The sequence below is a fragment of the Anabrus simplex genome, chromosome 2 (assembly GCF_040414725.1).
Source record: "Anabrus simplex isolate iqAnaSimp1 chromosome 2, ASM4041472v1, whole genome shotgun sequence".
Lineage (NCBI taxonomy): Eukaryota > Metazoa > Arthropoda > Insecta > Orthoptera > Tettigoniidae > Anabrus > Anabrus simplex.
Window position 1 is genome coordinate 1,196,729,844 of NC_090266.1, and position 25,427 is coordinate 1,196,755,270.

At 40.4% G+C, this 25,427-nt stretch overlaps 1 protein-coding gene across 1 annotated transcript in view; it reads left to right on the forward strand.

The window, feature by feature from the left end:
- LOC136864788 (26S proteasome regulatory subunit 8) overlaps nucleotides 1–25,427 on the forward strand; it is a 147,103-nt gene that overhangs the window by 2,394 nt on the left and 119,282 nt on the right. The window contains exons 2-3 of the mRNA XM_067142178.2: nucleotides 3,433–3,580; nucleotides 21,821–22,044. Coding sequence (XP_066998279.1) covers nucleotides 3,433–3,580; nucleotides 21,821–22,044 — 372 coding nt within the window. The remainder of the gene's footprint in view (nucleotides 1–3,432; nucleotides 3,581–21,820; nucleotides 22,045–25,427) is intronic.

Consider the following 25,427-nt stretch of genomic DNA (forward strand, 5'->3'; position numbering starts at 1 on the left):
AAATACGCAAGATCAGTTATTGTGGTTATACAACAATTTTCACAATTGGTTTTACGTAACACTAACACAGTTTTTATGGCAACGATGGGATAGGAAAGAACTAGGAGTGTGAAGGAAGTGACCGTGGCCTTAATTAAGGTACAATCCCAATATTTGCCTGGTGTGAAAATGGCAGATCACAGAAATCATCTTCAGGACTGCTGACTGGGGTTCGAACCCACTATCTCCTGAATGGATGCTGGCAGCTATGTGACTCAAAACGCACAACCACTTGCTCAGTGCGATCGTTCAGGCTGTCAGACTTCTCGCATTCATTGTCTTAGAAATCTGGCCTCTTTACCCAGATGACCTGAACCCTTTATGTGAACTGTGACATTCAGTGATCTGTGGTTCCCATTCTGGAAATGCCCCATATGGCCTGTTAGTTAAGCTGAAGCTATAATAAGCCATGGATGCCACTTAAGCAAGGCTTATGCTTTGTCTTAAGCAGTCCGGGTTTCTCAGTAGCGCTACTATCTTCTTTACTGAGCTAAACATCTAGATATTTCTGAAAATTTGGTAATGCCCAGTGATTCAACCCTCATTCTTTGTTCATGACCATACTGTTACTGGAGTAGATTTTTATAGGTTTTTTTATCCACATATATAGTGAAGTTGAACAAAAAGTTTGATTCTACATGTGCTGCAAACTTTAGTTCACAAGAAGTTAGCTTGTTTTTTCTTTCTTGATTGTAAGGCTGTATAAAATATAATAAAATGTAAATAATCAGACAAAAGATTATGGAGTAAGAAAGACCAAGTGTGGAATTAAATTGTGGATTTATTTAATGCTAACAGTGGTATAGTATGTAGAGATGGAGCTGTCATCCATGTTTACTGTTTTTTTTTTGGTCTGTCTGTTGTTTGGCAACAGTTTAAACTCTTGAGTCCATAAATGTTTATACGCATTCCCAGTTAACTGCATGTTACGCCTAGCCTATATGCCTAGTATAAAACCTGTGTGTTTGTGATCATGCAGAGAGATGGGATTGGAAGTTTAGTATTTGTATATCTGTTTAGTCATCAGCCTGGATACTGGTTGGATCCTTAAATAGCACCACCAGGAGTTATGTTGTTGTAGAGAAACCACAAAAACTGATGGTGACAAAATGAAGCTATTAAGCATGATGAGTGAGGTAGTTTGCAATTGCTTTACCCACAGCACCACCGACACCTCTGCAGCTGAGAGTTACAATAATTGAAAACCTTCCACATTTTTGATACTTTTTATTTGCTTTTTAGCAAATTATTATTTGTAAACAGTACATGTTTTGTTCTCACTTGGGAACATCTTCAGCTGTTGTTAAGCTTAGGCGAATCGCTAAGTTTCTGAACACGTTATTTGCAAGTACATTGATCCTCTTAAAGACTACTTGAATACAAATTAAATTAAAATGATGTTAAAACAGTGTGGGGGTTGATGGGTTAATGAAATGAGACTGGATGATTACATAGTTGGTCAGCTTAAAAACTATATCTATTCATTGGAATAGTTGTTAAAAGTTTCACTTTGTTACATTAAAAATGTCTGTTTGTCTTCCGGTTAAAAGGTTTTAAAAATGATTGGCTTCATGACACTGTTCAAATTGTTGTTGAATGTTTTTTCTTTCACTCCTTCCAGGTAGGTTGTTATTTATTATGAGCTTGCTTAATGTGCCCTAAATTGAGTCTAATGTGGAACTTTGAAGATGATTGCTGGTCAGTTTTTGGGAAGGGAGCTTCGTCTCAATTTCTGAAATGAAATGAAATAAGGAAAATAGGAATTTGTTTTTGTAATGAAAACATGTGTCTTTACATAATACCTTAATGTATAAAATGGTTTCTTACCTTACTGTTGTTAGATTCCAATTCTACTGTGACCCTGGAGGGGGAACGTTTGATGCTGCTTTACAGAAATTGAGACGAAGCTCCCTTCCCAAAAATTGACCAGCAATCAGTTTCAAAGTTCCACATTAGACTCAATTTAGGGCACATTAAGAAAGCTCATAATAAATAACAGCCTACCTGGAAGGAGTGAAAGAAAAAACATTCAACAACAATTTGAACAGTGTCATGAAGCCAATCATTTTTAAAACCTTTTAACTGGAAGACAAACAGACATTTTTAATGTAACAAAGTGAAACTTTTAACAACTATTCCAATAAATAGATATAGTTTTTAAGCTGGCCAACTATGTAATCATCCAGTCCCATTTCACTAACCCATTAAACCTCACATTGTTTTAACATCATTTTAATTTAATTTGTATTCCAGTAGTCTTTAAGAGGATCAATGTACTTGCAAATAACGTGTTCAGAAACTTAGCGATTCACCTAAGCTTAACAACAGCTGAAGATGTTCCCAAGTGAGAACGAAACATGTACTGTTTACAAATAATAATTTGCTAAAAAGCAAATAAAAAGTATCAAAAAGGTGGAAGATTTTCAATTATTGTAACTCTCTGTGATTAGAATTTGATACGGAAAATGAAGCTGATTACTTGCAACCTCAGCAGCTTCCATACTGTCACAGCGATAAATGAGATTGAGACTTCAGTGGAAGCTGCATTTTGCTCTGGCCTGTGCTAAGCAACAGATCAAAAATACTGCAGCAGTAGAAAAATTGCTGCGGGTACTATATATATGTACAGTTATTAAATTGTTTTGCTAATACATTGTTATGTCCAATGTAGGTAAAGTTGAAACCGAGTGGTTAAGTTCATTCAGTGTTAATTCAAGTTTCCGGTTTCAGTGCTGGTAACTGCCAAACTTAGTATGAATTTTCCTCAAGATTTTTTTTTTTTTACTCCCACTGGGCTCTGTGTCTCAGATGGTTGAGGCGCCGGGCTTCTTACCACAACTTGGCAGGTTTGATCCTGGTATTTTAAGGTGCTCAAATACGTTTGCATCATGTTGCTAGATTTACTGGCACGTAAAATAACTCTTGTGGGACTAAGTTCCGGCACCTTGGTGTCTCCGAAAGCCGTAAAAGTAGTTAGTGGGATGTAAAGCAAAATATTATTATTATTATTATTATTATTATTATTATTATTATTATTATTATCATCGTGTATCCTTTCAAACCCTAAACAGTTACAGTTTATCAGAAGAAATGAAGCCACATCCAGTGTTGATCACTGAGGAATTACCAAGTTCCATATCTAAAACAAAGTTCTGTATAATGTAGAATTCTTTCCACTATATAGTAATTCCAGATTAGTGGTAAATAAATTAGCACTACTACCACAGATCTTAATCAGGTCTTCAGTTTGCACTTCCTTGATGTTGTAAATTGTTTTCCAGTTATTTTCTTTAGCTTATTTAATTACCATACTGCCACTAGAATAGAAGTTGTGATATAATTGTCAGGTTGTAATTGTATACTATGATTGTTTGTTTTTCTTTAATATTTCAGATGGAGGTAGATGAGGAAGAAGCACTGGGTGGTGAAGGGTTACGTGCATATTATGTTGCAAAAATTGAGGAACTTCAACTAATTGTAGCAGAAAAAAGCCAAAATCTTCGACGCTTACAAGCTCAGAGAAACGAACTTAATGCTAAAGGTAACCTGTCATAGTAATTTACATGAAATGTGTTTTAGTAAACTGATTGGTTACACATTTGCAACCATCTTTTAACCATTTTGAGCAGCAAAACTGAATTTTTTCATTGCACGCATGATGGTTCTTTTGAATGTGAGAACTAGCAAAACCAGAAGCTAGTTGACTGGCCATACAAGAAGTGGTAAGTCGTCGTCTTTGGGGAAAAAGAGGGTTCTAGATTGAAGGGTGCTGATTTTACTTGATGACCTGATGAACACTTGCTTCGTTGTCGAATACCACTTCCAGATATATTGCCTGCGTATGGATGGGTAGGAACCTGAAACTGTAAGCAAATCCGACTCTAGGATAGTGGTGAGAATGTCTCTAATTAGGTAGTGACTGGGAGTAAGGATTGAATCTAGTTGGAAATACAGTGAAACTTATCTTAACCAGTCACTAGTTCTTCCAGACGATGTGATGTTCGAGAAAATGTTGTATTAAGATTGTTATATTATTACTGTACACTGATGAGCAATTGAATTAGGGATATCTGCCATTTTGGAGATTTGTTGTTGTAGTCAACCTGGCAAATGTAATAGCATATCATGGTTCATGCCTGTGATGCTGTCAGACCTTGTACTGGCTATTGAGGACAGGATGGGTAAGACATTAGATCTCATTGCATATGATGGTGGCCAGATTATTCCGTCCAGATGTATGGGCTATTCTTTCTGCAAAGTCTTGGTGGCGCTGGGCTTTCTACTGGCAATGATGTCAAGAGTATGTGGATTCAGAAAAACCCATCGCCACGAGGGTCAACTGCTGTGGTGTACAATGTGTTGATGACGAGGGATGTTGTCCGTTAATTCGGATGGTAAGAGTGGGTAGACAGGTCACATTGCAGCAGATCACCGGCTAATTCAGAACTAGATAACATTTATGTATGAGCAACTGTACCATCTGGAACCATTTTGTCGTAATGGGGTACAAAAGCCGCCTACCCTCAAGAAGACCTCCCCTCACCACACGCTATAAGGTACAAAGACTGAAAGGGATAAAGGAACATTGCTATTGCTATCCTCGTGTAGAGACTGTGCAGGTGGGAGGAATTGTGGCTCCTTGTTCATCTCCCAGTGTCCCCCACCAGCGAACGATACAGGAACCTCCTGCTGTCAGATCATATCCACACATTTGTTTGCCTTTAGCACTCTACAAGAGGGCCTCCAGCCCTGGAGACAAGATATTTCTAACGTTATAAGTAAGTGGAAATTAATGAACTCTTAAGCCCCATTTACAATGCAAACATTACGTGACATAAACTTAAAATTTATGTTAACTTACAAGTTAGCGGCCATGTTATCTAATGGAACCATTCACAATGCGCCGACGAAAACGTAACTGTGAGTCCGTAAAATTAAGGGATTGCAAGCTCGAAGCTCTTGCGGTTAATTTTACGTTAGGTTTAAGAACCAGCCAATCAAAGCAGACGTAAACATTGTATTTTGTGCCCGATATGACAACTTCTTTCGACGAAACACTTGTCATTTTCTTTCAAAATAATCTTTGTGTGTATGTATGATAAAAGGAAAAAGAATTACTAAGACGTTGTACCGAAAAAGAATACGTGGAAATAAATATGCGTAGCAATGAAATATGACAGTAAATGGTGGGAGACAAGCTCGCGGCGCTGCCAACCGGACGAGAGACAATCCCTGTCATAGATAAAACAGTGTCCCTGTATATTTCTTAACATTATGACAGACTACTAGTTTACGAAAACGATATCATCCAAACATCTCATCGGAGTGTGATAGCTAGGCGCATAGATGTCGGTAAAGGAGACCTTCCACTTCTTTTTATTAGGAAAGGGGAATCAAATCGTAAGATAGTGTCAAACAGTTCAGGTTTCGTCCACACGTATACAACGAACTGATGAGGGTCATTTCTTACAGTAGGTTACTGAAATCGCCCTGAGATAACTTTATTTGATTCAAGGGATGAACCCATTTTCTGCACCGTTGTTTAGTTTGCCTTTTAATGTATACAGCTCCCAGGAACAAAGCAAGTGATGTTTGAAGTACAGTAATATGAATTCCTCTACCACGTTGTTTGATTCCATCAAGATATTAAAATATAAATCTGTGAGATAGCCTAAAACCTGACTTCCATGCTAAATAACAAGGCAGTGTTTTGATTGGTTGCTGTGTACTCTTTACGTTCGTGTTATGTTCCGCCATTGTGATTTTTTACATTAATTTTACGGTTACGTTATGTCGTTAAGTTTACGGTTATGTTTGCATTGTGAATGTTGCCTTACTTGGAATGCGTCTCAGAGGAGAGATGTGTTCATAGCGATGTCCAGGAAACCACCTTTCCTCGCCAAGAACTACATTTACGTTTATAACCTAATGAAGAGTATTACACGCCATTTTCATTGCTGAACTAGCTACTTGCATTCCTATTGGCCAACGTAAATTGGCACGTGATCTCATTCCCGTCAGTAATGATAATCATAATCCGTTACCAACTCCAGCATAATAAAAGTGCCCTTCGTTTGTCCCTATATCACAGGTCTTGTCCAGACCCTGTCCTAACCGTCCACATGGTAAGAACCAGTCCAGACCAATAGTTTTGTCCAGGTCCTATCCTAACCGTCCGCACGGCAAGAACCAGTCCAGACCAGGGGCCTGTTCCACAAAAGTATGGTCTTGTACATTACAAGTAAATTCTCTAGTAACTTGTACAAATACCAGAGTTTCTGTTCCACAAAATAATTTTCTACAGTTGTACTTTACTACTCCATACTTACAAATTACTAGTGAATTTTTATAGGCGTGTTCCACAAAAGTACTAGTACTTGTAACTTACTAGCGAATTGAGAAGAATTCTCTACCAGTGAAAGGACAATAATATATAAATGTACTAGTGCTATTTAAATACGCTTATTTTGGATACATTTTGATAAATATGTGGTCTAGCAGTAGTGATAGTGATGGTGATGAAAATGAAAACTATCGTCTGTACAGGGAAAGAATAAACTTCCAGTTTAACACTGTATTTGAATACAATGAACGTTTTAGGTTAAGCACAATATAGTGGAAGAACGTTTGATAGATATTAGCCATAGCTTAAAATATCCTACGAACAGAAATAAATCTCTCTCTGCTAAACAACATTTACTAACAACATTACATTGGCTAGGGAATGGTGGTCAGTACCATGGTACTGCAGATATGCTTGGGATGGCAAAATCTTCGGTCTGTGGTAGCTGCAATAAATGATATAAAATTTCCTCAAATTGTTTGTTGGCCTTAAAATACTGAAAAAAACATATTCCAAGAAGGACATTCCTGGAATCATTAATGAGCAGAATATCTCTTACATTACGTCCAACTTTTCCCCTCAAAAGCTCCATGAGCTTTTCCCAAGTCAAATATTTCCATCCAACCATTTATTTTGTCTTGTTTTTTCAGACTCTCGCTGAATCCACCGAAACGAATATCTTTCCTACCTTCTATTTCCTTCAAAATGAATAACTTTGTTTCTCTTGACATCATTTTAACAATTCATGCAGAGTTTGCAGTTTCGTAACAATGAAGTTTGGCGGCCGAATATCGTTATTAGCGGCATCTGATTCCTAATGACAGACCAAGGTAGGTATGTTAGACTCTCGTAGAACATACGCGAGGATCGCGGAAGAACAGAATGGGTGATAATAACGGAGTAATTTCCTATCATCAAAGAAATTAACTGAAAAATAACATCGTAGCATTAAAAAATTCACAGGAATATTAGTTCTTTCAATCTTTGCTGCATAAGTTACAGTAAAATACGATATTACGATAAATGAGGCAAGCATAACCTAATTCAACGAATGGAATACGAAGATAAACAGCTGATTCATGCTATGACGTAGTATGTTTATTGATATGTCGTCACTTGTAAAACTTGTAACAATTCACTGGTAATATACAAGAGACTATCAATCTTTTGTGGAACAGAAATGTACAACTCCATACATTACAAGAACCCACACTAGTAACTTGTAATGTACAAGACCATACTTTTGTGGAATAGGCCCCAGTCGTGTTTCTACACTAAACTAGAGACCTAAGGCCGCTTTGCGGCTTCTAACCTGGGGGCTTATGCCCCCAGAGCCCCTTTGCTTCTCCCTATATCACTGGTCTTGTTCAGGTCCTATCCTAACCGTCCACATGGCAAGAACCAGTCCAGACCAATTGTGTAACAATAATCACCACCACCACCTATTGAAGCACCACTCATTAGTTCCTAAGTAGAGAGGTTAGCAGCATTGAGAGCTTGACAACATCCTTCCTGAGAAGGCCGCGAGTGTGTAAACAAACAACAGTTGTTTCGCGCATATGAAAGTCTTGTTTCCAGGACTAAGGTATTGATCTGCAAGAGACCTACACCAAAATTACTCACTCGCTTGTTGCATCCGGATTGTGGCCGATTGCTTCGATTAACACACCATGAGCTTGATGGTGCTTACCCAGCTCTCGAAGTCAGCCGACTCGAATCCTATTGAGCACATCTGGGATGATCTCAAGAGAGATTTGTGCAGCCTGGACATTGTTCCAACAAATCTTGATGGATTGTGGGAGGCTGTGCAGCAGTTGTGGATCAGGATGATTTTCCAATACTTCCATTATCTTATAGAGCCCATGCCTCCCTGCACCGCTGCCATTGTCAGGGTCCTACACGCTATCAGCCATGTACTGTATCTCTAATTCAATTGCTCATCACTGTATATTGACAACTGCATGAAAACTAACATATATGTGTTTTGTTAACACCTTACCTAATTAATAAATGTACTATTGTGTGTTCAGTATTCTCCCTAGGACCAGTTTAATGGGCAATTTTCACAGACCGCATGGCTAGCAAACCTAGATATGTGCATACCTGCCAACTTTCCTGATTTAGGCGGGAGACTCCCAATTTTTTACAGTATTGTTTCTCCCGATTTTTGACTGTATTGTTTCTCCCGATTTTAGCTTTTTTTTGGTGAACTTTAAACATTTGTTTTCAAATCCCGCCATTTCAGCTTTTTTTACGCCAGTGGCCGGAAGTCCTTTCGCTCATTGGCCGCTTTCAAACGAAATATCGACGTTTATTAATGCGAGAAATGTGCGCGAATGTGCGATGTTTATTGAAACCTGTATATCGCGACGCGTATATCGATTGTCAATCTCTCGTTCTTGCGTGCTATGTTCGTGTTCGTTCACATCAGTCTAGTAGATTCTAGAGACTAGTCACTAGATATGAAGTCTTTTTTAGTAATTTAGTGACAGAATTTCAATGATAACAACTAGTGACTTTTCTAGAAATTTTAGGAGCGATTTGGAGACAATTCTGACTAATTTTAATTTATCCCAATTTAAATAAAATAAGAGTTTTGTCTGTACATTGCTCAGAATTTAAAAAATAATGATATTTCCATACTGGTCGTGACCATAGTAACAAGGGGAAATGCACGTTTTAATTTTCCGTAATTTCTGTCTGTCTGTATGTACGCCGATCATGAGAAAGCGACTGAAGAGAATTTAATGAAAATCGGTATATAAAGTCTGAGAATAATTCGCTACAATCTAGGCCATAAATAATTTTATTTCCGCCGAGTGAAATGATAGTTATGGGGAAGGCCTAAAATGTAATTCTCAAATATTTGTTATTATTGGCCCTATTGATAAATACTACACAATTCAAGTTATATATTATTAAATTTCGTATCGTTAATGTTATGTACATTTTTACTGTACCGGCTATAAGAGATATTCTTGAATTTGGATTTTTGTTGCTAAGTCCATATCAGCGCCGAGGTACGAGAAAATGGGTGAACAGGATTTAATGAAAATCGGTATGTAAAGTCAGGGAATAAGGAACTGCAGTCTAGATAGATAGATAGATAAGGAATGGGTGAGCCCTGCCTTCGCATTTATATGTTAATGAGATAATGGGAATGGGTGCTTACCGTCTCTAGTCACTCTTGGGATGGTCTTTAAAGAATCTGAATAGAGGTCATGCTTTATTAGGACCTTTTTATAACTTGGGCTAGGCCCTTTGATAAGTTCACATGTCTGCCTTGCTGTGGTTAGCCTCTTCCAAAAGTCTAAGTACCGGGCGATATTTGAAGGTGCTCAAATACGACAGCCCCGTGTCGGTAGATTTACTGGCACGTAAAAGAACTCCTGCGGGACTAAATTCCGGCACCTCGGCGTCTCCGAAGACCTTAAAAAGTAGTTAGTGGGACGTAAAACAAATAACATTATTATTATTATAGTACCGGGCGAGTTGGCCGTGCGCGTAGAGGGGCGCGGCTGTGGGCTTGCATCCGGGAGATAGGGGGTTCGAAGCCCACTGTCGGCAGCCCTGAAGATGGTTTTCCGTGGTTTCCCATTTTCACACCAGGCAAATGCTGGGGCTGTACCTTAATTAAGGCCACGGCCGCTTCCTTCCAATTCCTAGGCCATTCCTATCCTATCCTTGCCATAAGACCTATCTGTGTCGGTGCGACGTAAAGCCCCTAGCAAAAAAAAAAATTTAAGTGAGACTGGTTTGTCCACTAGGATATTACCAGTTTCACACTTTGGAGTGACACTCACAGGAAGGGCTCTGGTCCTATGAAAGGACCTTTTGAGTCTTGTTTTGCTAGTTTGTCAGCTTCTTCACTTCCACTGATTCCTGTGTGCCCAGGGACCCATAACAGGGTAACTGGGCTAAGTTCACACAGCTTATCTGACATCCTTTGGCACTCCCATACCATTTTGGATGTTGTTCTAACTGCGCATAGTGTTTTTAACGCTGCCTGGCTGTCGCTGCAAATGGTGATGCATCTTCTGCGTCGAGGCATGTTCCATACATGTACAGCACAGGCCAGTATTGCATATACTTCGGCGTGGAAAACAGTAGCATATTTACCCATGGGAAGGGAGATCCTTGTCTTAGGCCCTCAGACCCCGGCGCCTGTGCCCGTCTTCATCCGCGAACCATCTGTGTACCATGTACAGCCCCCAGCCCTAAGACAGTCCCCAGCATCCGTGGCCCAATCCTCCCTTGTGGGTATCACCACTGTGAACTTATAATTCAGATTAAAACTAGGCTTCATCAGGTCCCTGATCATCATTGTCGTGGGCCAAGTTTGGTGAAGCCTTGTAAGAATAGAAGCATGACCTCTATTCAGATTCTTGAAAGACCATCCTCCGAGTGACTAGAGACGGTAAGCACCCATTCCCTCTATCTCCTTAACATATAAATGTAAGGGGGAAGACATAGGATGGCCTCCATTGCACATACTGCTGTAGTATCCAGTGCCCCTGTTATTCCTAGACACGCAAGTTTTTGAACACTGTTTAACTTGGTGGTCACAGTTTTACTCTCAGAACCTGGCTACCAGACTAAAGATGCGTAGGTGATTGTGGGCTGTACAATAGAAATATAAAGCCATTGGACCACTCTAGGTCCTAGGCCCCAAGGCTTTCCGACAGGCTCACATAATCTTGCGAGCCTTATCCACTTTATGGTCTATAAGTTTCTTCCAACTCAGTCTTGCCTCGAGGATTACCCTTAGGTACTTATCTGAGGTTGTCTTAGGTAATTTTTTCCCAAATAGGAATGGCTCTGACAGTCCGTCTAGCCTCCTCCTCCTGGTAAACACCACGAGCTCTGTCTTGTCGGGATTGACTGACAAGTCCGTGTCGTGGCACCATCTTTCCACCCTCCGTAGGGAGCTCTGTACGAGCTCAGAAACTGTACTGGGGAAATTTCCCACCGCCATCAGGCTAATGTCATCTGCATAGCCTTGGGCGTAAATTCCTCCCAACATTTAACCTGGTAAGTAGTTCATCCACTACCAGACACCATAATGTTGGTGATGATACTCCTCCCTGTGGACACCCCCTGTCTAAATTAACTCTCAACATTACTGCGTTGAGGGTAAACAGAACTTGACGGCCCTGCAGTGAGGCCATAATCGATTTTATGAGCATCCTGCTCACGCCTCTTCTCTCTAGACTAAGTTCTATGGAGCCCAAATATGTATAGTTAAAGGCCCCTTCTATATCTACGAATACCACCATAGCAACTTGTTGCTGATCCAAGGCGCTCTCCAGTCTGGAAACAAGCTGGTGTAGTGCCGGCTCAACCGACTTCCCTGGTTGGTATGCATGTTGATGAGGATGCAGGGGACAGTCTCTTAATACTTTCTCCCTGATATGTCTATCCACCAGTCTTTCCAAAGTCTTAAGAAGAAAAGACATTAGAATAATGGGTCTATAATCCTTATGTCCAGTGTATGAAGACTTTCCGGGTTTAGGTATATACACTGCCTTTGCCTGACGCCACAAGGAGTATACGTACTCCATGGTGAGACAGACTCTAAAAATTCTGACCAGGTATGGTATAAGGACCACACCCGCTTACTGAAGAAGTGCTGGGAAGATCCCATCCATTCCTGGACTTTTATAAGGGGCAAAAGATTCTAATGCCTACTTCACCCTTCTTGGGGTAAAAATCTCTGCGGCTTCCTTCCAACCACTTCTATCGTGTCGGAAGGATCCGCTCAATTCTACTTCACTATTCGTGACTACTGAACCTGGAAAGTGGGCATCAAGCAGTAAGTTCAGGGTCTCCCTCTCTGTGGATGTATATTCACCCGAAGGAGACTCCAGTGAGCCCAGCCTTGCCCTTCCATCCAAGGTTAGAATTTTATGAAGCCTTGCCGCTTCATGTTGACTCTCGATGGAGTCGCAAAACTGTCTCCAAGATTTCCTAGAAGCCTTTTTGACTTCTGACTTGTACTTTCTTTGTGATTCTTTGTAAGAATCTAGACTTTCTTAACAACTGGGCAGTTTAATTCATAAGAGCTAACTAGTGTCTGTGTGAGAAAACTCGCACTGAACTCCAGCTCCTCCTTATTCTTGATTATATTTAAGGGTCCTCCTTCCAGTACCCTCCTCACGTCCTCCCTAAAAGACGTCCAATTGGTTTGTCTAGGATTCCTGTAAGATGGGATCTCAAGGGAGCCCTCTATATGAAACACGATGTGTCTGTGATCTGACAAGGAAGGCTCCAAAGAAACTTTCCAGTCTTTAAATTCTTGTATGATTCCCATGGAACCCAGGATAAGATCTATGAACCCCTCACTCCTATTATTGATGAAGGTAGGGGTATCACCTATGTTCATGATTTCAAGATTGGTTGTACATAGAAATTCTATGAGATTCTCTTCCCTTCGGTTTGTATATTTGCTTCCCCAAATGCTGTGATGAGCATTGACGTCACATCCTACTATGAGGTTAAGTCCTTATTTCCTACAGTATATCAACAGTCTCTTGAACTCCTCCGGCAGGGGTGGAGATTCAGAGTCTCCTGGGAAATATGCAGAACAGACAACCAAATCTCTTGGCTGTCCGCCCTCTTCATATCTCACTAGGACTGCTACTAGGTCTGTAGTAATGAAGCCTGGTATAGCCCAGACGTTGTGATCCTTAACTAGTATACATGTTCTAGGCTTCTCCTTCGCTATTCCACTGAAGAGAGTGAAGCCTGCACATTTTAGTCCCGTGATATGTCCTTATCTAAGCCAGGGTTCTTGTATCAGGATGACCGAAAACCCACCTTTCTGGATACTTCTTATAAGTACCCTAGAGGCTGCTATACAATGTTGTATATTTGATTGTATGAAAGTAATCATTCCTTACCTTCATGCAATGCTTTACCTTATGCCGTCTCCCGTGATGAATCCCGAGGCTTGGCTGGCCCTGGCTCCTCTCCAGGCTCCTGCTCCTTGCCCCTGCTGGTCTCAGTATTGTCTGTGGTGGGGTTGGTCCTCTGCTTGTCGTATTTGCCCTCCACCAGGGTGAAGGCAGCAACATGCACCCCGCAGAAGATCTTCCCCACCACGTTTTCCTCATCCCTGGAGTCCATGCTGACAACAAGGTGGACACCCCTCTTCTCCTCCTTGCGGTCGTAGATTCTCCAGCTACTGGGATTAAGACCATGGTTCTGGAGTGCCATTCTTCCCAAAAGGACATTGTTGTCCTTTGGTTGTCCTGGTATCCAGACAGTGACTCTCTTATAGGAGAGGAGTTTATCCATGCCCGCAATTGTGAGCCTGGCTCCTTCCCACGGCTGCATATCTGTAACAAGACTAGAGAACCATGCTACAGTCTCGTCATTCTCTGCAATGATGATGGCCGCACCTCTCGACGGATAGCAGACCAGGAACTGAGGCTTAATGGGCCCCTGCTCCGGAAGCTCATCTGTCAGATTGGTGATAGCCTCCTCTACAGACTCCACCTGTTTTTCAGTTAGCTGCTGGTCAGGATATTTTTCAGGCACTGTGGCCATCCTGATCCCAGCTTTAGCTATCCTGGCATACTCTACCTTGGGTCTTTTGTGGGCTTGCCGATCTTCTTCTGGGGTTGCCGCCGACAGGAGTCGTTTTCCCACTGGCGTCTTGGTGGGAGGAATCCTCTGTGCCCTGGATGCAGAGCCGTTTTCAGGGTCCCGCCTCCTGTGCCTATTGGATCCCCCCTCCCCCAGCAGTCATCGTCGTGGCAGTAGAAGGCCTCTCAGCTCCAGGAGTTAGGCCCTCATTGGCCTGCTCCCGGGCCTTTAAAGCCTTCTTATACCTTCTCTTCTCAGCGCCGGAGCACTTTTTCTTCTTCTTCCTCTGAACTAGAAGATTGCCCACCTCTAGAGTGAGCTCTCTTACAGTCAAGGTCGTTCTGTCCGAGGGTATCTCCGAAGAGTCCGACATATGAACTTAAATGTTCAATAATAATGATAATATTGTTTTTACATCCCATTAACTACTATTTCGGTTTTTGGAGACACCGAGGTGCCGGAATTTTGTCCTGCAAGAGTTATTTCACATGCCAGTAAATCTACCGACACGAGGCGGATGTATTTGGGCATACATACATATTTTTATTTCCACCATAGTACATACCAGCGGTTACGTAATAAAGATAGCAAGCCACTACTGCCCCTAAGTCTAAGTTTAGTATCTGTTAAATCTACACTGTAGCATCCCACACATGCACGGATAGCCAGCACCACATGTAAGATTCTACCTTTACTACAAGCTACACTAACATCCTAACAAGCGTATTCCACTGCCTAAGACTTAAGTTAAAAGAGCTGGCTGGTCATGGTATCTCTCCTGTCCGTCCTACCCGTAGACACCACTACCAGCCCCGCCTCATGTGGTCAGATAGCAGACCCCCACAGGCAACTTGCTGACAATGTGTCTTCCTTCCATTCTTTGTGCGACAGGTCACATGTGGCAGAAGCCTGTCCAACATGTGACCCGTCACACTCTTATCTTCTGTCCAGCCTGTTGTATACGGCTCACCTTTCCTCGCATTGACAGCACCCATCCCTACTTCTCCTCTTTCCCCACGTACGGACATGCTTAATCATTTTTACCCTGAGATGGGTCAGTCCCACCCTACCCTCTCACCTCTTATGTCCTGCACTCCCCATCACATATCTTCCAGTCTGCTCTTTCTCACTTACACACATCTTTTTACTCCCTAACCTACTACTCTAGATATACAACATCCTTTCACACTCTCTTTTACCTACATTTACGATAACACTCTGCCAGTTGTTTCCCCTTCACTTCACTAGATTATTTGCTCCCTTATTTTAATTTTGACTTGCACATAAACATCCACCATTCCTCGTCACCTCCCCACAGTCCACAACACTGACCTTACAAACATACCAATAGTATTCTCACCACACTACTAGTTCACACCATCTTCATACAGTTCTTCCACATTATTTACATCTTATACTCTACAATCCACTCACTAATTTTTCATTTTATTAAAAAGCGCCATATACTTAATTTTTATACAACCTCTTTACAGTTACTCTCTCAGCCTTTCTTCTCCTATCTAATTTCTACTTCTTACAAAGTTTTCCACTATCACCACTGATCTAGATATTACCTGCTCGTCTCTTAATACATTCAGTTACCAATATATACAATTCTCTTCTTAGTATATCTACCTTGTATATAGTATAACACTCATTCTACTGACCATCATCTTGCTCAGGGCGGTAACCATTCCTCAGGGCAAGATGCTCTCCCTCATTCATCCAAGTCTTGCTCAATCCATCTCCATAGTCAACTACTCTAGATATGCTACAGTTCATCCTTTCCCAATCTCTTTTGCTCCCATTTACACAATCTCTGTGCCAACCGTTCCTCTTTCAGTTCACTACACTATAACAATCTCTTCATAGTATATATACCGTATGTCTAATACGACTCAGTCATTCTACTCAGGAGCATCCTGGTCAGGGCGGATAACCATTCCTCTGGGCAAGATGCTTCCCTCGTTCATCTCAATCTTACTACCTCTTTGTCTGAGCACTCCATTTTTAGATTCAATTCGCCATTTCGCCTATCTCATTCTACCTTCATACTCAACTCCCCCTGCTTCTCTCACCTCCTACCCCCAGTTCTAAACATAGCTCCATCCCTCCCTGCTCCTTCTTTCTTTCATTTCCTTTTATTCCTACCTTATCTCTCTTCTCCCTTTATTGGTCCATTTTGCTCCCTTCATTCTTCCTGTATTCCCTCAATTTCTTTAAAAATTTGGCTCTAAACACATTTGAATATTTCAGTATATTTGCTCCTCTCTCCTGCTCTCTACCCAACCATGCTGTCATCTTATAACTCTTTTCTACCTTTTCCATCTCTTATTAAGGAATTCCTTTTTAATCTCCTCTAAGGCTCTGCATTGGTTGAGTATATGCAAGTCCGACCAACCTTCCCCACACAAAATACATCTACACTTATTTTCTTACCCTACCCATTCCCTGTTTTTCGGAACTCCCATTACCCACCAATATAAACCTCTTTTAGCTCTTCTGCTCTCAGACTCTGTTTTCAGGTTCATTACTTCCACCAATTTGTTTAATACTGATAGAGAGTCTCTCTCCCTACATTCCATTATTAAACTCTCTTTCTATATCTAATAACTTCCATGATCCCATATTACTAATTATTACACCTAAATACTCCATTCTTTCCCCTGGTCTGATTTCTTCCTGTTCTACCTTCCAGTCTTACTTTCTTTCCTGGCTCTCCTTTTCCTACATATCATTATCTGCATCTTCCTAACATTTACTATGAGCGACCATCTTCTAGTATATTCAACTACCTCGTCTAGCCCTCTTTGCAACCCTCTTGCTGTTAATGCCAAAATCAATAGATGATCTGCAAATAGTACCTCCCACTTCCCCATCCGACATTGCCACCTCTCACCTCCATGCCTCTCTAAAATATTATTTATAAACATACATCCATAATCATTATAGACTGTTATGCCTTTCAGCGTTCCGTCTGCAAGCCTCTGTGAATTTACTAAACGTCGCCACAATCCTCTGTTTACAACTAGTGCTGTGGCTGCATTTAGTTCTATACCTCTTATCTTAAAATTGTTAGAAACTGAGTCTAACCATCATCGTCTTGGTCTACCTCTACTTTTCTTACCTTCCATAACAGAGTCCATTATTCTTTTAGGTAACCTATCCTTCTCCATTTGCTTCACATGACCCACCACCGAAGCCGGTTTATGCGTACAGCTTCATCCATCGAGTTCATTCCTAAATTAGCCTTCTTCTCCTCATTCTGAGTACCCTCCTGCATTGTTCCCACCTGTTTGTACCAGCAATCATTCTCACTTCTTTCATGTCTGTTACTTCTAACTTATGAATAAGATATCCTGAGTCCACCCAGCTTTCGCTCCCGTAAAGCAAAGTTGGTCTGAAAACAGACCGATGAAAAGATAGTTTTGTCTGGGAGCTGACTTCCTTTTTACAGAATACTGTTGATCGCAACTGCGAGCTCACTGCATTAGCTTTACTACACCTTGATTCAATCTCACTATATTACCATCCTGGGAGAACATACAACCTAAATACTTGAAATTATTGACCTGTTCTAGCTTTGCATCACAAATTTGACATTCAATTCTGTTGAATTTCTTACCTACTGACATCAGTTTAGTCAACATAAGAAATTTCATTTTTCCGTATTGAACCGTATTAGTCTTCGAAAAGCTAATTTTCATACCATACTCGTTACATCTATTTTCAAGCTCCAAGATATTAGACTGCAGGCTTTCGGCACAGTCTGCCATTAAGACCAAATCGTCAGCATAGGCCAGACTGCTTAATACATTTCCGCCTACCTGAATCCCTCTCTGCCATTTTATACCTTTCAGCAGATGATCCATGTAAACTACGAACAGCAAAGGTGAAAGATTACAGCCTAGTCTAACTCTTGTAAGTAACCCTGAATCAAGAACTCATTCTACCATCAATTCTCACTGAAGCCCAATTGTTAACATAAATGCCTTTGATTGATTGATTGATTGATTGGATTGATTATTTATGAACAATAAAGATAATAATCGGTGATAGCTTACATCGTTGTCTCACCCCCTCTTCGACTCAGTACACTTACTCATCCCTCCCCCATGTAATTTAATCGTCACCAGTACTTTATCATATTACTTCTATTGCTGCCTTCATTTTCTTCTACAGCCCTATCTCCCTTAATCTCGTAAATAGCACCTCCCGACTCACTGCATCAGAGGCTTTTTCTAAATCAAACGCTGCTACATATAATCTCATCCCTGCTATCCTCACATACTTCATGATCAAAGTATCCAAAATCCACACATTATCCACAGTGTTCCTCCCTTTCCTGAACCCATTCTGAAACTCCGATATCCTCCGATACTGCTCTGCCCAATTCTTAATCCTATTCGCTAAGATCCCTGTATACACCTTCGACAAGGAGTCTAGGAGTGTTATTACTCTATAATTAGGAACACTTCTAGCCCCTTTATTCTTATAAATTGGACATAAACCCCCTTTCTCCACTCACTAGGAAATTTCGTCGTTTCCAACAACCTGTTAAAAAATTTGACCATCACCTTCAACATCGGTTCATTGTCCCCCGCTTCCCTTCATACACTGTTTGTAATACCATTAACACCATGTGCTGCATTTGTTCTTACCTTTCTTAAAACCCTAATTACTTCCTGGCTTGTTATCTCCTCATCTAGTATCTGATTTCCTACTGCTAGTTCTCTTATGATATATGTCTTGCACATTTCCACATACCAGTTTCCTCCTCATAAAAGCCATTTAAAGGATCCTACCCACTCATTTTCCCCTATATTTGTCTCCTCGCTTTCTTTATCTTATTTATAGATTCCCAATTCCTCTCAGATCTCTTCTCTTTGCAATATCCATTTATTCTTTCTGCTTCCGCCTCTTTCCATTTTTTCTTTTCATTCAATACCTCCTTGTGTTCTCTTCTTAATGTACAATATTCTTCTGCCTCTTTCCATTTTTTCTTCTCGTTCAATACCTCCTTGTGTTCTCTTCTTAATTTACAATATTTCTCCCTCCCTCTTCTTTTGTTCCCCTCCTTTCTTAAACTCCGCTAGAGCTCCCATTACAACCTCTCGTTTCCTTCTACAGTCTTCATCAAACCACCCAGTGACTCTGTTATTATTTCTTCCTTCTCTTCTCCTCACTTTCTTTCCCACACTCCATACTGGGAGTTCTATTAATTTTAACACATTATCCATGTCATTTCCTTCCAACACCAATTCAGTTTCTACCCTTAAGATATCTCCCCTCTCTTTTAGCTCCAATCTCAGTTTCTCTCTCGTAATATCGTTTCAGATATACTTCCATTCCTCATTCTTATACCCCTCGCTTCTTTTTCTCACCTCTCTCCTCTCTTCATCATCCTCATCTCTTAGTTTTATCTTTATGAGCATGTGTTCTGTTGTCTCACATTCTAACACCTCGAAACTTATCATTCTCCTTAACACTATCTCCGAGCTTACTCGTATATCTATTACACTCCCTCCATCCGATGTGATGTACGTCAATTCCCCCTTACTATCTCCCTTCATCCACTCGTTTAAAAATATAAATTTTCTATAGTACATAACTCTAACAGCCTTACTCCATAACTATTTCTACCATTATCTTTACTCTTTTGGTATCATTTCACTTCGGTGTCCTCTCTCCCATAATCTAGTACTCTGTTGCTCACTCTAGCATTCCATTCCCCCATTAAAATCATCCATCTTCCACATACAGCCCCTTAATCATGTTTATTTCTTCAATCAATTACTCAAAAAAATTTTTTATTTGCATAAACTGAATCTTTAGGATGATTATGTAAGAGGGCCAGACAAATTGCCTCCTGTGCGTCCCATCCCATTTTAATTCTAAACCACACTACCCCCCTCTACCTTACTCTGTATCCTCTACCCTCCCAGCTATCTCATTTCTTATTAAAACTGCTATACCCCCTGGGTTTCTTCCTATCTTCTCCATTTTTCCCTTATCTCGTTAACTACTCTATACCCATCCGATTCAATTTCTCTCTCTTTCCCCAACCACGTCTCCACTAAAGCAATTATCTCAAAATCCTTTACTAATTCCACAATTTCATTGTTCCCTAACTTCCCCATCAACCCCTCAATATTCAGCAGCCCTATCGCCATATCTAGTTATTTATTCCCTCCCCCTGCCCCTCTTGCTTCTGTGTTTTTCCACTTCCACCCCTACTTCTTGTCACTCTTCCTTACAAGCCTTCCCCATCTCTCTCCTCTTCCTTCTCTTTCTTATCATCCTCCTCCTTTCCTTTCACCGTGCCAGAACCTTTTTCCCCTCCTCATAAATCTTTCAAATTTATTGATCTTCCTTTATTTAGCACGTGTCTTCTCTCCATTTTCTTTTCTGTATTCCCTTTACTTCACTCTCACCTTCACCTCCCACACTCACTTCACTCTGCACCACACATGTCTTATTTCTTGATTCCTTCACCTCTTCGCTGTTTTGGCTCACCAAGGTCTCTGCATTCACAACCATCTGGTTGCTGACACTGCTGTCACTCCTATCTTCCTTCTATCCGCCAGTGACGTCTTGCTCTCGCACTCTGTGACTCATTTCCTCTTCTCTTATTTCCATCATCAGCAGTTCCTCCGGTGTCCACGACTATCCCGACTCGCAGTCCCTGTACTCTTGCCTTCCATGCATGTCTCTTTAAAATTTCCATCTGTTTCCTCTCATTCTTTCCTGTTTCAGCTTTCAAGTATATGTTGGATCCTTTCAAATTCCCACCATTTCTTAGAATTATATCACCCATCAGGGTTGATATCAGTCTTATTTTCACCGGTCTGTTCCCCTTATTCTTCCCCACTCAGTATATGTCATCAATATCCACTTCTGAAAAGTTCATCTTCATTTTATTTGAAATTATGTCCACCACTTTCAACACAAACTCCACTGTAGATTCCTTTCCCTCTTCAGGTACACCATAAATAAACACATTCTTCCTTGATCTTCCTTGATTCTTTCTGCATCGCCAGCCTTGCTCCTCTCTTCATTACTGTCAGTTCTTCTTCCAGTGTACCCACCTTCTCTCTTAAACTCCCTACTTCCACTTCCAAGTCTGCTAACTTGTCATTCACCCCACCAAATCTCTTCTTTAATAAAGATTTTTAAGTCCTTCCTCTCCCTCATTTGGGTTGATCAGTGTTCCTGCAACAGTTCCTTGATTTCTTCTCCTTTGCTCGCTTCCTTTACCACTCTCTTGATTGCTTCTAATTCCTCACACCCGAATGGTCCCGTATTTGGGCCTGGGTTCTTTTCTACTCCTCCTACCACCAGCAATGTCGCTACCACTATCGCACACAACATAATTTCTAGCAGCCCTTTATAGCTGCTTTTCTCTCTTCCTCTATCTGCTCCAGTTTTTTTCCAGCTGCATCTTGCACCATTCCAGCACCCTATTCTTAACCTGTATTGTTGTATTGTTCTTCCAATCGCTCCTTTCACACTTCCACTAGCACGTCCGCACTGCACGCTTTCTCACTCATGACTGACCGTATTTGAGCACCTTCAAATACCACAGGACTGAGCTAGGATCAAACCTGCCAAGTTGGGCTCAAAAGGCCAGCACTCTACCGTTTGAGCTACTCAAACCGGCAAGGGTTAAATGAGTATTGGTAGATTTGGTGAGCTAGTCTCCCGCAAACCATAAAAATAGAGGACGTAGCGTGCAATAAAAGGCTGTCCAAAGTAAATGTGTTAAAAACTTGTAAATTCTCTGAAATTTATCTCATTAGTGTAAATTTAAACTTGTAGATTTAGCTTATGTGACGTTCTTTCTCCTGACAGTTCGAATGCTTCGCGAAGAACTTCAGCTTCTGCAGGAACAAGGTTCGTATGTTGGAGAAGTTGTCAAACCCATGGACAAGAAGAAAGTTCTCGTGAAAGTGCATCCTGAGGGAAAATTTGTCGTCGACATTGATAAGAACATCGATATAAATGATGTGACACCAAACTCACGAGTTGCTCTTCGTAATGAGAGCTATACCCTCCATAAAATTCTTCCAAATAAGGTAAGTAAGCTATGCATATGTCATCTCATAACTGATATATTTATTTACATTTTATGGCCTTCATTGGACCACTCTAGCCAACTTTATACAAAGAATTTTTTAGTTTCCTGTCAGCCCAGTACTTCTTCATTCTCTCTGATCTTATCCTTCTTTCTTCATCGGAAATCACCCTTCCTATTGTCTGTTGATTCTGATTTGCAGTCTGGTTTGTTTGTCTGCGAGTTTCTTGATTTTGTCGGTTTTGTTTCTTAGGTATATTACTGGTATATTATATGGGTGCTTCATTATTTCTTTAGCCTTCATTAGTTTCATTAAATTTATGTGAGCGGTTACCTCCAAATGGATTATCAACTGCAACAGTTTGGGTAGACATAATAGTTTGGAAAATCAATGTGAATGAAGAAACTTTGGAAATAATCTGGGAAATGTTCCTTGTTTAGAAGATTATTGCTCTCGTTATTACCTAACATTTAATATACTGTACCTAATTCTTCTGCAAAATTGTACAAAGAATTTTTTTAAAAATATCCTATCTTCAGTTAAAAGTTACCTGTGTCTTAAAGTTGTTGGTGCAGGCAAGTTGGGGCAAATTTGGTTCCTATCCATTTCACTCTGTCTTTCCACCATATGTTATTACAATTTCCCTTTCGTTTCATCTGTCCTCCATCCACTCCATCCATCATAATCGTGGTTTTCCTTGGCCTCTTCTTCCTTAAGTTTGGAATTGTATTGTGTGATTTGGTGTTCTTTCTTCATCTGTTTAGTCCATCAAGTCATCTCAGTCTATTTTTTTCTCAATTTTATATCAAATTTTTTCCTAACTTTAATTTCTTATATATATATCTTCATTTATTGCTCTCTCTTCTCACACCCCCCCCTCTCCCCTCTCCCTCTCATTGTCTTAAACATACTTCACAGAAATTTCATTTCTGCTTCCTGTATTAAAATTTCAATTGACCAGTTGGTACACAAGAACCTCGTTTATTCGGATTAAGTGGGGCCAGAACTTGTCCAAATTATCGAAAATCCGGATAATTTTTAAGAAACTAAAAAGCAAATACAGTACATGTTATACAATCTATTAATGTAAATTGTACAGTAATACCTTTTTTCAATTGTACAATAATATAAGAACACTTTTCTTACATTTACAACTCTGTTTTATGCACAAAAATGATGTGTGAGTTTTTCTGTTTTACATTTGTATAGTGTTTGCGTGTAGCACGATCACAAAAACATTTTACTGACATCAGTTTTGCTGGTGTGGTTTCAGTCTGGGATTCTAAATAGGTCATCAGTTTGTCCAGCTGCATTGTTGCCTCCCCATGAGTCATTGTTTCTTCTGATGGAGCGCCGGTTTCATTTTCCAATTCACCATCACTCTCGTCGTTACCTGCTGAGGAACAAGAGGAAATTACGTAATTTACGTCGTTCTCATATACGTCCGAGCATCCGGGAATGTGTGCAAATGTGTCAAGGAACATGGAAGAGTCCACAACTTCACAAACCTCAGTGGTAGATGCACAGATAGAAGGCCATAGATGTTTCCAAGACTTTTTAATTGTCATTTCATTAACTTGAGCCCATGCAGATGCGATCATATAAACAATGTCTTTCATAGATTTCAGTACTGAAATTACTCCATATTCTCTTCTTCGATCAGTTAACTGAGCAGCTGCCTCCTGTATAACCGCTTGATATTTTCCAATACACCCTGGTCCATTGGTTGCAACAGAGCTGTTACATTAGGTGGCAGAAATTTCACTCGGATATCACCACTGATCAACTTTTGTACTCCCGGGTGTGACGGCACATTATCAATGAACAAAATGGTCTTCAGTGGCAAACCTTGTTTAGTTAAAAACCTTTTTGCATTTGGGGATTTTTGATTTCCCTATTAACAGGAGAGGATATTTATGTCTTCCAGATGCATTGGCGCATGTCATAATTGTAATGCAATCTTAACTTTTTTTATAACTCCTTGTCGATTCATCTAATTTAGACGCTAGTGTCTTATTTGGTAGCATGCGATAAAACAGTCCAGATTCATCGGCGTTATATATCTTATCTTATATATCTGATCTGGCGTTTTGTTATCGGCGCAAATGATGATGACGATGTCATCCGTTCAGTCGAATCCGACCATCGACGATTCTATGAATTAGCGCTCTCCAAGTTGTCCTGTTCCACACTGCCTCCTGGGATTCCAGGGTGAGGGTTGGTGTTTAACCAACAAGTCCTTTGGTGACTTGGTCTTCTTGTACCGCTGATCATTCCTAGCATGATTGCTTCTTCCATTGCATCTGATTGCATAACATGGCCAAAGTAAGCTAGTCTCAGCTCACACTTGATCTCCGATGTAATTGATGCAGTTATGCTAATCTATATAAATAAAAATGAATCGCTAAATGTGTTGCTAAGCGCAAAACTCGGGAACGGCTGGACCAATTTGGCTAATTCTTTTTTTTTTTCAAATATTCGTCGAAGTCCGAGTAAGGTTTTTACAAAGAGAAAAATTGGAAAAAATGCCAGGAAAAACGGTAAAAGCCCCATTTCTCTTTTTCCATTCAAACTGTTAGTCTCTCTTTCCTTCTCCCACGTTTGCGCTTGGCGCTGTCCTCCTCTAATCCAGCGCGTTTGCTAAATGTCCGTAAATCTCAGTGTTATCGGTTAAAATGGGTGAGTATCGGATTATGTACAGAATTTCAAGCCGCATTTGATGCCGTTAACAGAAAAAGTTTTACAAAATAATTGAGTTTGAAAATGTTAATATAATGGAATGTTACCTTAAATGCGAAATTTTCATTGCCTAGAACTTATCATGTCATAACTCCTATTTTATATTCACTATATTTGTAATTTTTCACTGCTTGTAAAGGAACATTTCAGCTCGACGTAGATAAGTTTGTTTTTAAATTATAAGAACATGCACTATTTGTTTCTCCTTTCAGTCATGTTCAGAGATTTTTATGTGCAGGCACGAAAAAGTCAGCCGCTGGCCAACTTCTTTGCTATTGAATTTGCATGGGGGTTCAAAGCGAGACAAATGGTCTTCAGATATGGAAGTTATTTTTAAAACAAACACCAAGTTCTTATCTCGCTTAGTTCTCAGTTTGTGACAGGAGAATGTCTCCTTGGGTTTTGGTTTCGCGTGTACGCTCTCCAGACAGTCGCACGCAGTGTCGTAGTTAGAGACCTTTGTCTACCTTGGTTGTTTTTAAATCTTCGCTTCTCAACAAACAAGTTCATCGATTTCGTTGGTTGATTGGTTTATTTTGTGTGTGCTTCCATATACAGTATACTCATTTCAAGACTCATGCCGCCTATAAGAGGCGGGCGGAGCAACTTCGGTCGAAGAACTCGAAATGCTGCCAGCCATGCCA